The sequence below is a fragment of the Atractosteus spatula genome (assembly GCF_055471065.1).
Source record: "Atractosteus spatula isolate fAtrSpa1 chromosome 11 unlocalized genomic scaffold, fAtrSpa1.hap1 SUPER_11_unloc_1, whole genome shotgun sequence".
NCBI classification, from domain to species: Eukaryota; Metazoa; Chordata; class Actinopteri; order Semionotiformes; family Lepisosteidae; genus Atractosteus; species Atractosteus spatula.
In genome coordinates this window covers 162,755-178,344 of record NW_028296630.1, presented here as the reverse complement: position 1 = coordinate 178,344, position 15,590 = coordinate 162,755, and the positions used below count along the sequence as shown (strand labels likewise).

The following is a 15,590-nucleotide window of genomic DNA, read 5'->3' as shown; positions in this document are numbered from 1 at the left end:
ATGCCTTACACTGCTGTACTCCTTCTAGATCCTGGACTCTTTGAACCAGATAATCTCCAGGCTTCTCTGGGGTCTCAGAAGCTAAGCAATCTTTTTTCTTATTAGAACAAGGTGTCACACCAACAGCTTCTCCTAGGGAACGTGATGAGCAGGGCTTATCCATAGTGTCTTCTGGCTGGAAACTGTTTTCAAAACCACTTCGTACTGTTGGAGAAAAGCCTTTTGGAGACTTTGTCATAGAAGACTGCAGTTTTTTACTTCTGACTGTTCGACCAATAACAGGTGAAGGTTCTAACTGCTCCGTTTTGGTGCACATGAGCTGCTCAGTGCTCCGGGTTTCCATATCAATGGCAGCTTGAGGAGTACTCGACTCAGGGCTGGAACAGTTTAGCTGAATTTCCTTTAGCAGATTATCTGTGACTCCATGTACTATTTCAGAAGAAACAAGAGAAACTTCAGAAGACTGAGCACTGGGTGTTGCCTCTTTGTTGTGCTCACTAGTGATTCTAATATCACCCATCACCTCATCAACGATCTCACTTGCTTCTCTGCTAATACTGGTCTCTGGTGAAAGGGATGAACATCGGGAAGCTGAATGTGTCAGCTTGGAAATGTTGGTCACCATAGAGCTGATTATGGTTTTGACCACTGTCTCATTTCTGGAGGCTACAGCTTTCTGTAGAACTTGTTGGGATCCAGTTTGACACAGCAATTCATTGTGAACAGAGCTGGCAACCTGCTGAATCTTGTGTGGTTCATGAAACACATCATTACCCTGTTTCACAACTGTTATCTCCTGGTTTTCGGACAAGTCCTGCAACACACTGTCAAAGAGGTCCACAGCTAGCTGACTCAGCAAAGACACAGACATCTTCCCTGGGATTTCTGTAGAAGTTTCCTCTTTTATCAAAGTAGGGTATATCTGCAATAGCAGCTGTGTTATGATGTTTTCCACAGTCTCAGTACACACTAAAGTCATATTAAGTGATTCTGTTGATTTAGCCATAGAAATTTCCTGGAGCCCAACTGAGGAAACCGGTTCAATATTCAACGGTTCTACAGGGACACTGAGTGGTTTGATTTCAGAACTGTTTTCAAGGTGGGAGTCTCTTTTCAGTTCCTCAGAAGAACTCTTCTCAATTTCTGATGTCACCCTGGCTGCTGGTATATTACCTATGGTAACAAAGAGCTTTTCATTTAATGATAGTAAAACAAAATATCAGAAAGTATGTACAATTGAAACAAAAACTAAATTATATTGAGAAGTAACGAATGACAGGCATCACAAAATATTTGAGTATAAAGCTTCATGTTCCTGTAAAACTATTACATCTTGGAGCTCAGGTAACTACATACAAAGAAGCAGCCACATTCACAGATACTGTATATATGACTATATTTACTCATTCTCTCATTCATAGTCATGACCTACACTATCTTAGTCTAAATACATCAAAAACTTTTAAAAGATACAACAGATAGAAAATCAAGGTACTGAATATTTACAATACAACACAAGAATTACCCCCAACTTATATTGTGTTAACATCTTACAATATACTGTAGCAATCAATACATTTGTATTTTTTTCTATCGTTCATAGTTTCAGTTCTGTTTTCACATCTTTCTATGAGAAATTGCTCAATATTACACATATCTTTGAAATAACACATATAAAATATTGGGAGCTATATTTTAATAATCTTATGTGTATAAACACAATTTTTAAGTGTCCATTGTAATTGTTCCAATTTACAGTATAGAAATGCAGTATATTCAAGAAACAAGTTAAAGTGCAGTCACTACATTTTTTAACTTGTACTTCATAGCAACTAAAAGGTTAATACACTACTAAATGATTTGATTTGATTTCCTTCTTACCTTGATTTTCACTGTCTTCAGGCTCCATTGATAAATCACACACAGCAGACAAAACATCCATGACAGACTTTACAAGCAAGCTGGAAAGCTGATTAATTGCATCATGGTACATCTGTGAACTGGGCACTGATGGTTCAGTACTTTTCTGTGGTCTGTGATCCTTGGCAGTCAGAGACACTTTCTCTGAAATCCTTTGGGAAGACTTAAATTCCGGATTTGTATCACAATCTTGAAAAAGTGAAACATCTTTCTCATTTTCGTCAGAAGTTGGAGAATCGGGAAAACTGAGGCACTGCTTCAACAGCTTTTTCACCGATTTCTCAGTAAATGAATACAACAACTGCATAGAAAGCTCTGAGGACTTTGGATGGGATAAATTCTGAACAACTAGACGGCTCTTTAAAGTTGGATCTGAATTAGATTTGTGAGCTGTGCCCAATTGTACTGCAATTCCCGATTTCAAAATTAAATGGAAAACATTTTTGACAAGTTCTTCTGAAAATACACGCAGAGATCCACTCGAGACAAGTTGTTCCACTTTCCTTTCAATAGGACTCATTGTAGAACTCTCTGTGGAGGTCCTGACTTGGTCCTTAGGCTCTTCTGAAACCCTTGTCTGCAGTGGGGGGAGATTGTGCTTTGCTGTGGCTCCTGGTACTTGAGATGCACAGGATGCCTCTTCAGCTGAAAGCTTTTCAATGTTCAAGTTAACATTATTGGAGTGGGTTTGAAATGCTATATTCTCAGTGACGAGACCAGCAGCACACTCTGATTTCTTTTGGCTTGCTCTAGACTTGCTTTTTGTATCTGAGGCCTCCGTTACACCAAGTTCGCCCATAATAATGTCAACAATACTCATGGCAACAATTTCAATGTCAGACACTGCAGGCTCTGCACGGGCTATGTGTTCTGCTGAGAAGTCAAGCTTTGGTGAAATGAGAGGGCTTGGCTGGTCTCCTTCTTCAACATTGTCAAGTGTTGTTTTCTCTGAGCCTCTCTTTTGTTCTGCGGCATTTAAGCTGTTTTGATCTGTAAATGAATCTTCTATCACATTGCTTCTGCAAGGAAGTTCCATGAACTCTTGTTCACCCAGTCCCATGTCATTTGAAGTAGAGGGTTTCTTCCAAACCCGGGACCGGGGAACTCGATTGCTTTTACATGTCAATTCATTTTCTTGTTCTGCTGTAGGTGTAGGTTGATGCTGAAGCTTTGATGAAGCATCAGTCAGGGCTCTATAGGGACTGTCCCGACTCATGACTTCTGTGTCATCTGTATAAGAATCAATCACCATCCCAGGCACATTTACGGGTGGGAAACGTTGAGCAGAATATTCTCTACGGTTACTTTTAGTGTACTCTTTATGGACAGTGTCTTCTGCACTAGACATCCTGTCTTTCCCATATTGTTCACCAGAGAGGTGCATTGTTTCATAATCGGGCTTTAAGACCACATCTGAAACTTTAAGATTTTCAAATGTAGATAAAACAGAATCCACCAGTTCACTTGCTTGAAGGGTTTCTTCTGAGGGTTTTGCTCTTGCTCCTGAGCAACATCCTTTGTCATCACCCCTATTTATTTCCCTCCTGATTGTTTGCAATATCTGACTGCCAACATCCTTGGCACAGATGATTAAATTTGCCTGATTTTCCTGATTAGTCCTGCTTTGCCTTGAGAAATCAACGTTCATTAACACACCTAAAGGTTCTGAATCTTCACTAAGATGCTTACGGGGTGCCGAGTTTGGTACTGACATGCTTTTCTTAGTCAAGTGTGGTTCACTAAAGCTCAGGTGTGAAACTTGGACTGAAGGAGGAAACATCTCAAGTGAATCTGCTGATCTCTGCTCTTTAGCAGATAAAACTTTCCTTGCTTTGAACAAAGACAGGCTCTTCTGATTCCAAAAGTGTTTCAGTTTGTTCTTTACAGTTTTGAAGAGTTCCTCAGTCATTGTCCTAAGGTGCTCAGCTGTTCTAGTATCAGTTTTAATTTCTGATGTTCCTGGTAACAGGGCTGTATCACAACTTTCGAATTTATCTTTGTAGTCTGTTGAGAAAGAAATCTTCTCAAAGCATGTAGCGTAATGTAGTTTTTCTAAAACATCAACAACAATATCCGAAGCCAGTTCAGTGGTTTGCACATGAGAAGAAGAGGCTGAGGACATTGCTTCTTGAGCATGTTTTGTTGCATCCGGTGTTTTACATACATCATCAGCTGTACTGTTTGGTTGCTCTGGGAGATGGGCAAGTCCAGAAGATATACATTTTGCAGCTGCTTTTTCAATAATTTCACTTATTATCCTTGTTGCTGTACTATGGAATACAGAGCTGGAGGTCCTCGGCATCTTCTCTGATCCTTCACTTTCTGCATCTGATATGATGCTCTCTCCAGAAGAGGAAACACTTAAATTGTCCTCAACCAAGTTCATATCCATTTGCCCAATTTGCTGTTTTGAAGAAATGTTCTCAGATGACACCACCTTTGGAGGATATCTACAAATCTCCATTGTAATTTGATTAGGGACTTGTCCTGTTGCCTTATCAATATCAGATAATATGATTTCTTCAACAGGAGATATCTGGGATTTTGATTGATCTGGATTACTCTCCTCTCTTATAAATGTAGAAGCATCTCTCTCCCAGTCTTTAGGATATGGTGAAGGGCTTTTAATGGTGTCTAAAATATATTGCTCTTCAAGGTACTCCAAAACTGAAGTAACAACCTCTCTAGCCAGAAGGCTTTCATCTGAAGCCTTCTTTGCCATTGTTGTGCAATAAATCTCCTGGTCTAACTCCTTTTTCATTGCTTCACAAATGGCTCCAGCAGTTTCTACTGTATAGGTGCACAAATCTGAAATATCTGACACAGAATCAGAAAACACTGAATTTTTTGGTGAAGAGCTGACACTTGAGCTCTTTGCATTGCTTTGAGCAGGAGAACTGGAACTAGATACATCTTCTTCAGTCTGGGTGAGTAAAGATTTGAGCTTTCCAAATATAGTCCTTACAATGCCTTTTGCAACTGAACTAATGTCAAAAGTATCATCAATGGATCCTGTTTCTGTGCTGCCTCTAGAAGTTTGAAGAGCAGCAGCAACATTTTTATTGGATTCTTGCAGATATTTATTTGTTTCAATACAATTCAGTGCAAACGAAACATTTTCAAAAACAGAATTTACAATGTCCTTGGCAATAACAGTGACCCTATTGTTGGGAATCTGAGATTTTGGACTTATTTTTTCCAAAATGGAGATTTCTGCAGCTTCTGGGAGCAATAATGACTCTTTTGAGTTACTCTCATGTAAATTGTTACCCACAGGGGTGAAATCCTGCTTTGTTTTTTCAATGATCTGAGATACTATCTGATCAGCAATTTCAATGATTTTGGCTTTAGAGATCCCAAAAGCAATATCACTGTTTGCTCTTTTCATTCCCACACTTGATTCCGAGGCGTGAGACTTTAATTTGACAGATGGGGGCCTACTGCCATTTGTTCTTTTCTTAGTCACTTTTGCCTCATCTCTCTCATTCTGCTGGGCATCAGGACTCTGAAGAAGGTAGTTCTTCTCCACAGATAAGCTGGAGGAGGGTGAAATTGTTTCTAAATTTTTCAGAATTGCTGACACAAAGTCACTCATTGACTGGTTATCGCCTGAATATGTTTCCTTCACGTCACTCATCTCATTTTCAGTATTTGCTTTGCAGAATTCACTCTTGACTTCTTGTAAGACAGTACTGATTATTTCTGTTGCCGTAACCGCTAACTCCGCCTCATCATATTCTTCTGAGTGGAGTCTCTGGGATTGTCCTAAGGCATGTAGGTCACCACCATGGCCACCCAGGAGTCTACAGGTTGACCCTGACTCAACAGCGCTTGTGAAAAAAGGCTGGAGTCTTCCAGAGACAACTTGTATAATCTCACTGGCAACCTCTGAGGCTACAGATTTTGTCTGGGCTTCTAGATTAACATGCACAGTCTTTGGGGTGGAAATTCTTTGCTTATTTTCTGACAAGGCAGACTTAACACGTCCAATAACACCATCCACAAGTTCAGTGGCAAGGTTATTGGATCTGTAGTGGGTAATCAAGACACCTAACGCACAACACTGGGGTTCCATCAGCTGAGCAGGAAGCTGTGCTTCAATGAAGGCTCTGCTAAGGACATCCTGTACTATACGTTCTGCTTTTGTAATTATACTAGACTTAGTGATTCCAAAAAGGTCCTTCAAAGGTTCCGAGAGGGGCTTTCCAGCATCTTCTCCTTTATCAGCAACCACAATCTCCTTCGAGGGTGTTCTGGATTTTAATCTGCAGGGTGTATTTTTCCCCGTTTCTTCTCCTGAACTACCCGAGGACGAGAGGGGTGAAGGGAAGGGAGTGGAGATCCTGCATCTCGTTGACATGAAGCTACTGCTCCTACTCTGGGACTGCCATGTGGACCCCGACTCAGTACCAAGCAGAGAATGAGAACTCAGGGTGGCCTGTAGTGTCTCCTCACTACTGCTGAAGTAAACCGGGGACTCAAAGGAGCAGTGAGACACGCTCCTGCTCCTCTCTTCGTTGTAAAGGGAGATGGCGGGGAGCAGCACTCTGATAATGGATGCTGCCACCCACACCACTATATTCTCCGCCATGCCATTAAGTTCTTCTGTTGTTATCTGTTTTAAAGCAATAGTACAAAAGTAAGCACAGAGCACTAAAATGTTCAATATACAGTACACCTATCAATATAAGACCTACTTTTACTTACTTGTCAGGGTTCATTGTTTCCCATGTTAACATTTAGAAATTTGCAACCAAATTTTGAATGCCAGCACAGATGCAACTAATACAAATATACTGTTGTCTATACAGTATAGTAAAAATCTATTATAGATATACTGTTGTATGTATAGAAAAATATATACAGTACAGTATTTCTAATATATAAATGAAAAAAGAACAACAGAATACCAGTCTAACCAAAGAAATAGAATGGTCAGTATTGCATATTTTAAGTGGATCCCTTAATTTATAAATAATTCAATGTGCAGACCCCTGTTTCATTCCAGAGGAGGCAGTGTCAAAGGGTTCTTTTGGCATCGAGTCTATGGTAGAAAGTGAAGTCACCCCCTTGGAACCTGGACAGCTTAATATTCTCTGGCAAAGAGGCGCAGACCTTTGGCATAGTGGAATATCTCTGCTCTGAGGAGTGGCTATGTGGCTCTGATGCCAGGGCAGCCACAATCAAAACCTAGTGGGAGCTGAGCTGAACATGTCAGGGAAGGAACCACTAAGCAACAGCTAGGTGGACTAAATTTCAGGATTTACTGTACTGAAGGAACACATTAACATATTTCTTTACATTTCTTCTTTAGTTATGACACTGTGCATTTTAACCTCAAGGAGCTATCTGGAAAAATAAAATGCATCCATTACATTCAGACAAGCAGTGTACCTTACCTGTCCATATAAACTGTTCTCAATCACCTTTCTTTCACTAAAAAACATTATCATAAAAATTAATTAGTGTGACATTGCTACTACATGGACAAAATACTAACTATATTTTGCAATCTTAAAAAATGGTGACTAATTAACAATATATAGGCATCTTTTCTAGTGGCAGAACAATTAATCTATTTTAAAGCACATTTCTGTGTAAAAAAGATGGCCTCCTAACCATGATTATGTTCGTACTTTTTCAATTTACCTACTGGATGTCTAAAACTTGCTTAGGTTTTTCACTTTAATATAAGAGGCTTATAAAATAAAAATCACCACAACAAAATAGCACATTGGAAATGATAAATCTTAAACTTCAAACTGCAACTGTTCCATAACACTTTAGCAAGTATGGTACAATTGTGTTCCTATGTGAAGCAAGATCACTGGTAATTTACATCATTGTGTTTTCAACAACAACTACTTGGTCAGGCGCAATGTATCTAACCAGTTTCATACTGGGTACTTCATAATTGACACATGACAAATACAGTTAAATTCAGAAAATAAATAGTAATTCTGCATTGAAATGTGCAGAAATATGTCATGTTTATGTTTGTACCCTGCAGACATTGTGTTAACTTCGTAGAGATTAGACCTTAGAGAACTTAGAGATTCTGTGAAACATGCAGTTTGACCAGAGGTGCCCAAACTTTTGCATACAACTGTATGTTGCTGCTGCATCATTCAGGACAAAGCCCAAAATGCGTTTTCAACACATTTCATGACTTAGTGTTACTTAGTTGTTACTGCCCTCTGGTGGTTGTTGATTGAAACATAACATCCATTCAAACACGACCAGACATTTCTCCCACTGTCAATACTTCAGCAAAACTTCACATTTTATACCGGTGCCACAACATATTGTCAGTTATTATGATAGAAATTTGTTTTAATATGACTAATATATTATTGTTGTAATGCAGTATGATCAGAGTTATACATAAGTACAATACAACAGTTTATTTTTGCGAAGGTTCAGTTAGTGTATTTTGACTGCTGCTCTAGTCATCGTCAATATCAATATTCAATGTCAATGTTCTAGTCATTACTACAAAGCCAGTTTATGGTAAACTATATCTAGGATTTGGAAAAAATGCACATGAGCTAACACAAAGATGTGCACATGTACTGTACTGTTAACAGACTGATTCACGCATTCGCAAAGAGAGAAAAAGCAATTTCACAAACTCAGCTGGAGAAGTGAGCTCAAAATAGAAAACAGTTGCTCTTTAAACATTTACATATCACCATACTAAAATGATTAAAATAATAACTTTATGTACGCACTGATGCTTAACATACCACAACTGCAGAATGTAGGACTTACCCATCAGACAGCTGACTGATCAGAGAGACTTCATGAAACCATTTGGAATCAGTAGTCACCTCTTCAGTGGAGTCAGGTGAAATATGAACTGACCCAGGGGAAAAGAATTATTGTCGCATTAGAATTCTCATGACATGCATAAAAAAGTGATCAATCCAATTAACATCCAAAATGGGCAGAAAACATGTATTTATTCATAGAAGAAAATAGGATGCTGATTAGGATTTATTTCTCTGTTTACCCATATAATTTAAATCATTTTCACACCTTAGCTCACAACAATTTTACTGCACCAGACTGTGGCACAATGGCTGCCCAGAGATCCCCAGACTTAATTGGAACCTTCTTCAACCTTAACAGTAGATGTTACCAAGCTTTCAAAACCCAACACTTGTGCATTAATCATTTAATATTGATTAAATGACACAAAACAATTGACATGTTTTTATCTGAATAAGCTATACAAATAAAACTGAATTGAATTAAACGGATTTTTGGGATTATATGTTCCATTGTCTTTCACAATATCTTTCAGTATATCAGCACCCACTGAATTTCTCTGCAGCTGCATTGGAAAATTTGTCAAAACATAACTTTTTTCAAAACCTTTATTTTTTCTAGAAACAAATTAAAATACTGACCTTTGGTGATTTTAGAACTCTTCTCATTAGCAATGGTAACATCTCTATTCTCCTTGCTAATGATCTCAGTTGAAGCTGTGCCACAAAGAAAACATCATTTTAGTTGAACAGTCCTTTCAGATAGTTTAGATCAATAGATACTGTAAATGTTTTTATCACAAAATACAAAATATGGATTACAGAAATGTTGAATATAATGTATTTACATGTTGTGGCTGGAAATTAAACAATCTGAAGATAATGAAGGATTCCTTCTTAATGTATTATTTTATGATGCCTGCAACTTATTGCGCGTTTCCCTTTAAAACGTTTTGATCTCAGTACATACATATTATTCTTTTCAAACAGCCATATGATTGAAAAGCTTTGGAATTTTGTAATTGTAGGTGTTTATTAAACAAATTCTACAGTTCTGTAATCAGTAGTAAACCTGAAGATGTTGTCAACCTGCATCATTCCTTCTGGCCAACAAACTAAAACACATTAAATTGTGAACTAAATCACAGTTGTACCACTGCAAATTATTGGATCTAGAAGCTTACCCTGTTTTCCAGACTGAAGTATTTCATTAAAATATTGCCTTTTAATACTGTCTTGCATTTCTCTCTCAAAATCCTTCCTTTCCTGTAAACTCTCATTTAGCTTTTGCTGCTGGAGAGCAACCTTCCTTTCATAGAGTTCAAATGCCTGGGAATGACAGAAAACCTTTCACAAGTGGCTATTCTTTAAAGAAAAAGGAAAGCCTCTCAACAAAAGATGAAAAGGTCCATCTCATTGTTGAACATCTTGTATTAAAAAGCACATGTTTTTCCATTACTCTAGTATTTAATGACAAATGAACTAGCTTGCAACCCAATATGTTGCTAGTAGAAAACATCCCGTCCATAAGGTCACATTTTAATTTAGTATCAGACAGAAGCTGTTGGGCACCACTGAAATTCCAGCTCAAGTAAAAACTACAGGAGACTCCAATCTCATCTCAATCTACAGCACCCTGAAGCTGGGAAGCTGGGTCTGGTCAGAGCTCAGAAGAAGAAAGGCTGGGTCCGACATTACTTGGATGAAAGACTCTGTGTGTAGTTCAGAACCTTGCAGGCTGGGTATAAGAGACTGAAGCAGCAACATCTCTCCTCTAATGCTTAGGTAATGAAGAGGAGAGATCATCAACCACCCTCTTGGATCCTCTTGGGGAGATACCCCTGAGGGATACGTTAGAACAGCCAATTATGCAAAGCAGCATGTCTCTGGGATGGTACTTGGAATTAAAACCCACTACACGCAGAATAAATGCCACACAGGCAGGTGCCCAAGGCTGGAGATAAACCATGGGCTTTGGAGATGCAGTGCTATAACCATGAATTGGAGGCACCAAACACTACCAGAATATGGTGCTTTGGCACCTCTGTAGCATATCTTGGCATAACCACCCTAGAGAAGATGCACAATATAAGAGGTGCCAACATACCACGCTCATTGTGGACACTGAGGATCCAAAAAGTATTAGTTTAGGTTATTAATTTCAACCTATAGGTGGTCATCTTGGAAATACAACAAAATATAGCTGCAAGCTCAGTGTCAAGTCCGGAATTTGCATAAAGAAAAGTACACCTTAAGAGGATGAATCCAAACATCCATTACTCCAGTACCTTTTTGTGCCTTCTAGCTCTGATCTCTTTCTTCTGCTGGGCCTGTCGCACCTCCCTCCGGGCATCTTCCTCTATCCTCATCTGAAAAGCTCTCTCTCTGATTTTCCACATCTGTAGAGCCGTCAGTGAAAAGGCAAAGCCGATGAGAAACAGCAGAAAGCTAGATTGTGTTAAGCACAAAACAGCTACGCTACTAGACTTTTATATTTATATATGTCACCTGCTTATAGGTGGTACATTAAATATTGAGGATTCTGTTAGATCATGTGGAGCTGAATCTCTCCCCTTTTTACAATCTAGCAAATGAGGCCTTTGGGTATTTGTCAGCATATTAGGAGCATTCAGCAGCTGAATGTGGTCTGGGAAGCCCAAAGACAAAATAACTGGGAAAATAACATACCATACAGTAATGTACAGTGAGAATGTGAAAAAAAACATGATTAAGAAACATGATTAAGCTGATTTAGAAAACCGATGAGGCTAAATACTGTATATAGATAATGCTGGTGATTTGAAAGCTGATAAATCAATGAAAGGAGTGAATAAACTATGTGTTTTAAAAGTGAGTTAAGCTACAGTGTGAAATGTAAGATTCATAAAAGCATATGAAAAGTGTCTGAAGTCTAAGTGTGACAATAAAGTAACATGATTTACTAAGGGTATCTACTCTGCAGAAATCTGTTCGGCTGGAAGAGGCATATACAGAATAAGGTGAGAGAATTTTTTTAATTAGCATTTTGCAACATTAATGCTTAATTACTTGTCAGAAAGACAACATCTTTTAAAATAGTTATGCTAGAGATCCTGTTTTCTTTTGCTTGCTCCCCAATCAAGCTGTATTTACAGAGGTGTCACAAGGTCACTTGCCAGAGTGGATATAAATGTCTCTAATCAGTTTAAGATGCAGAAGGAAACCAGCTATTAAAGATCTCCCATCCAGGTGATGACCAGGAGCAGCCCTTGGTCAAAATAAATCAAACTGTATTCTCATACCTCATCCTGTCCGGTGTACTGCAGACCTTTCATACGCTGTATTTCACCACTGCATATCTCCTCGGTTTTCGGAGCTCCTGCCTGGTGCCTTCATAAACAACAACAGCAAAGAAAGCTTAATCCACAAGGCAAGGTCAAAATGTCAGACAGCAGCAGAGGAATTTGTGAATGTGGTATTTCTGTAGAGCAAATGTTCATCTTTTGGAAAACTTTGACTCAGTCAAGACTTCCACTTGCTTGCACAATTAATTCACTTAAGGCAAACCTTTACTTACAGTTGTATTCTTGACATCCAATGTTTCCACATAACAGTAATATTTACAGCGAAACAAAAAAAAAGTGATACAAATATAAGAAATCAGGGAATCTAAAAGGCAGGAACTTGCTGTTAAAGAGTGAGGAGCTTCCGTATGTTATTACCTGTCTCTGTTAGCCATAATCTGGTCTGAAATATTCTTGGATCCTTCCTCCAGGAGCCATTCCCTCACATCGGTGAAGCTGATATCCCTGGGAATCTTGTTCTGCTCCTGGAGCTCCAAGAACTTCTTCACTATTGTTTTCTGAAAGCCAGCACAGCCTTTTACTAGAGCGCCACACTCCCTTCATTGCAGAGTTCTCCTAAGCACTATTATAGCCGAGTGTGCACTTCAAAACCAACACTGACTTTTTCCATTAGATTTTTCATTTGAACTCACACCGATAGAATGTGTTTGTATATGTATAAGAGTGAAGGCTGAGCTACTGTAGTTTGTTGATCTAAACATTTCGATTTAAGATGTACATCTTGGATACAGTGGTTAACCTTGTTATCTCGCAACACTGGGGCCAGGGGCTCTATTCTGGGCCTGAGGTGTTGTTATCTGTGTGGAGTTTGTATGGTCTCCCCATATTCACATGGGTTCTTCACGGTTTGCTCTGGTTTGCTCCCACAGTCCAAAGCCATACTATACTGGTAGAAAAAAAGGTTTCTAGGAAAATTGGTTCTAGTGTGAATTTGTGTCTGTGTGTGCCGTGCAATGGACTAAATTCTGGTCAAGGGTGTATATCGCCTTAAGCCCGTTGCTTTCTGGGATAGGCCCCAGCTCCCTGCAGCCCTTAGATGAGGCAGTTAGATTAGATGACGTGGATGGAAAGGGATGGATGGAAGTTCAAGTCGTTTTTCAGCCTTGTCTGGCAAAGAAGACTTATAAATTCTGTTTTGGACTACACACAAAAGCTGCCTGTATTAACGTGTTTGGAAAAATACGTTTGTTTGCACTGAAAATGGATTAAACTCTACAGAGCAGTACAGATAAGCACTGAATGCTCCGATTGGGGTGGTACAATTAGTGGTTTACCACAAAGAAAGACATCCAGATATATTGCCCAGCCTCAATGAATAAAAAAAACTCTCTTTTTTTAACTCTGTTATCTTGAACAGAGACGACTACAAGGAGACCTGTTTCAAATATTCAAAATCCTCACAGACAAGTCTGCTTGTTGAACGCTGACTTCTTTCAAGAAACAGCTGGATGAGACTCACAGACCAATTAGCAAGTAATTACCAAACAGGCTAAGGAGCTTCCTCTCATTCGTAACTATTCTTATGATATGAAACCCATATCCTGCTTGCAGAAAGGACTATATGGGCTATAAACAACACAAAATAGCATGAAAAGATGTACAGTATGGTTGAACTAACAAGAAGAAGCTAAAATAGGCTAGAGCAGTGACAAACATAAGCAACAACATCATCAGCGTCAAAACACTAAAACAGAAATGAGCTTTATAGCAATTAGAGAAGAAACTGAAAGAAAAAACTGAAATTGATCCTTAGAATACAAACACAGTCAAGGTAGAGACCTCCTTGAAGAAGACATGATGACAGCAGTATATTCAAAGGTGCATAATGGAGAGATATTATGGAAGCCTTCATCCAGAAACGTTACTGATTGAGGGCTGGATAAAGGCAGAAGTCTATGATGAAGAGTCAGAATCAGATGGACGGTTGTTTAAAAACATCACACTTACCTGTTTAGTCGCATAATTTTTGTCATACTGCAACTTCACATTGCTTAGGTAGTTACGATATTGATTGTATTCTTTCAAAGAGCAGAGGACCTGAAAACAGACAAAACATGTTTCAAGTACTGTCTAGGAGGTTAAAGAAAATGTTTTTATTTTTATTTTACAAATCTAGAGCACAGTCAAGTACTCTGTGTTTGAATATTTATTGAGCATAAGGACTTTAGCACAAACCATAGGCCTGCTTTGATTACATCTACTATTACATGCTTTGATTACAACCATAGGCCTGCACACCGAATACATCTATGCTGTAGTGCAGACATGAGTTAAATCACACTACTGGAAACTATTACAGCTAAATGAGCTAGAACCTGGTCTATGTTTTTTTTTTTTGACAACACCTCACTCCTTCACCATACCAAAAAAGCCTCATTCTTTGCACAAACTGCAAACAGCCTTACTTTCTTCTGCTCATTGATTAAGCCTCTGTTCTGCAGAGACTCCTGCATGCCCTTGCGATGGTAATAGGTGCGCAGGTGGGGGTCATGGAGGCTGTTGTACTTCGAATCCAAAAGGAAACCGCGGGGATCAGTCAGAGTGAAGTCAGGAGATGGCTGGTGCAGCTGAAATAGAAGGTAAGTATTTTATTAAAACATGATATGTATAGGTAAACACAGATATGTATCCCCCTATGTTTCTGAACATAAAAATGAGAATGTTTTTTTCTCCCCCCTCTGAAGGCTGTCGCCAGTTTCTTGGAAGACTACTCCAGAATCACTGTTACCATTTTTCCTACGTTCTTGAACATCAAATTCCAATTTCTCAGTCATTGTAGCCTACTAAAACTGACTAAATTGCAAAAAGACAGTAAGCACAATAAGCTTTAAGGCATACAGTACAGCTGAATTTCAATAATGTGATCAATATACTGCGTCTAGAAAAATATATAACCTTACTCCTGATGTTATATGCACAAAGATGCCAAGGGAGGACAGTTTGCTTACAGTTTAATCATTACAGCAACCACATTATACTAACACACACAGAAATGTGTTAATGTGTCCCAGGTATCATTTCATATTATAACATTTTACATGTTGGTTTACCCCTAAAAAGAAAGAAAACCATGAATAAACATGTCATTTTTTACAATTTAAATGTTTAGAATTAAATGAGAATGTATTCATGCTTTTCATTTTAGGTTACACTTACTTTCTCCAAAAGAGCAGTCCTGCAAAATTGAGGTTTAGACCCTGGGATTAACGGCAGTTTAGTGCCGACGGGTCTCTCCAACAGCTGCTGCTCTCCCCGCAGTGCATACAGCATGGTGTAGCAGCCCTGAAACACAGAACATAGCTATCGTACCTCACAGAACCACAGCCAAAACGCCAGAAAAAACAAGCAGAGCTGATGGCAGAAATTATTTCATCTGTCACAGAGTGAAATAAAATGGCTGTGGGGGCAACAGCAGGTATCAAGGACAATGCTGACTTGAAGTTTGCATAGAATGACCAGTGACTTCAATGAGGGTGGTAATATGTGTCTTTCTTTGTTCTGGGGCTTCCTACTGATCAAAGATGCTTGTTAATTACCACACAGTTCAGAGAAGACA

General features: G+C 38.8%; 1 protein-coding gene across 1 annotated transcript; it reads right to left on the bottom strand.

The window, feature by feature from the left end:
- Window positions 1-5,685: 5,685 nt before the first annotated feature.
- Window positions 5,686-15,304, bottom strand: LOC148811431 (fibrous sheath-interacting protein 2-like). Its single transcript, XM_088908768.1, has 8 exons — window positions 15,191-15,304; window positions 14,440-14,601; window positions 13,982-14,071; window positions 12,392-12,531; window positions 11,972-12,059; window positions 10,979-11,089; window positions 6,298-6,535; window positions 5,686-5,723 (listed from the first exon to the last, which is right to left on the bottom strand). The coding sequence occupies exons 1-8, from the start codon at window positions 15,302-15,304 to the stop codon at window positions 5,686-5,688; spliced, it is 981 nt and encodes a 326-aa protein (XP_088764894.1).
- Between the last annotated feature and the right edge of the window lie 286 nt (window positions 15,305-15,590).

Bases quoted from the DNA above. Each gene is read 5' to 3' on its own strand.
- LOC148811431 (XM_088908768.1), bottom strand. From the start codon at position 15,304: ATGCTGTATGCACTGCGGGGAGAGCAGCAGCTGTTGGAGAGACCCGTC. The intron at 12,532-13,981 runs GTAAGTGTGATG...GCTGGCTTTCAG, and splicing joins AAAATTATGCGACTAAACAG to AAAACAATAGTGAAGAAGTT. The intron at 6,536-10,978 runs GTACTGGAGTAA...GCTTTAAAACAG, and splicing joins GAGCTAGAAGGCACAAAAAG to ATAACAACAGAAGAACTTAA.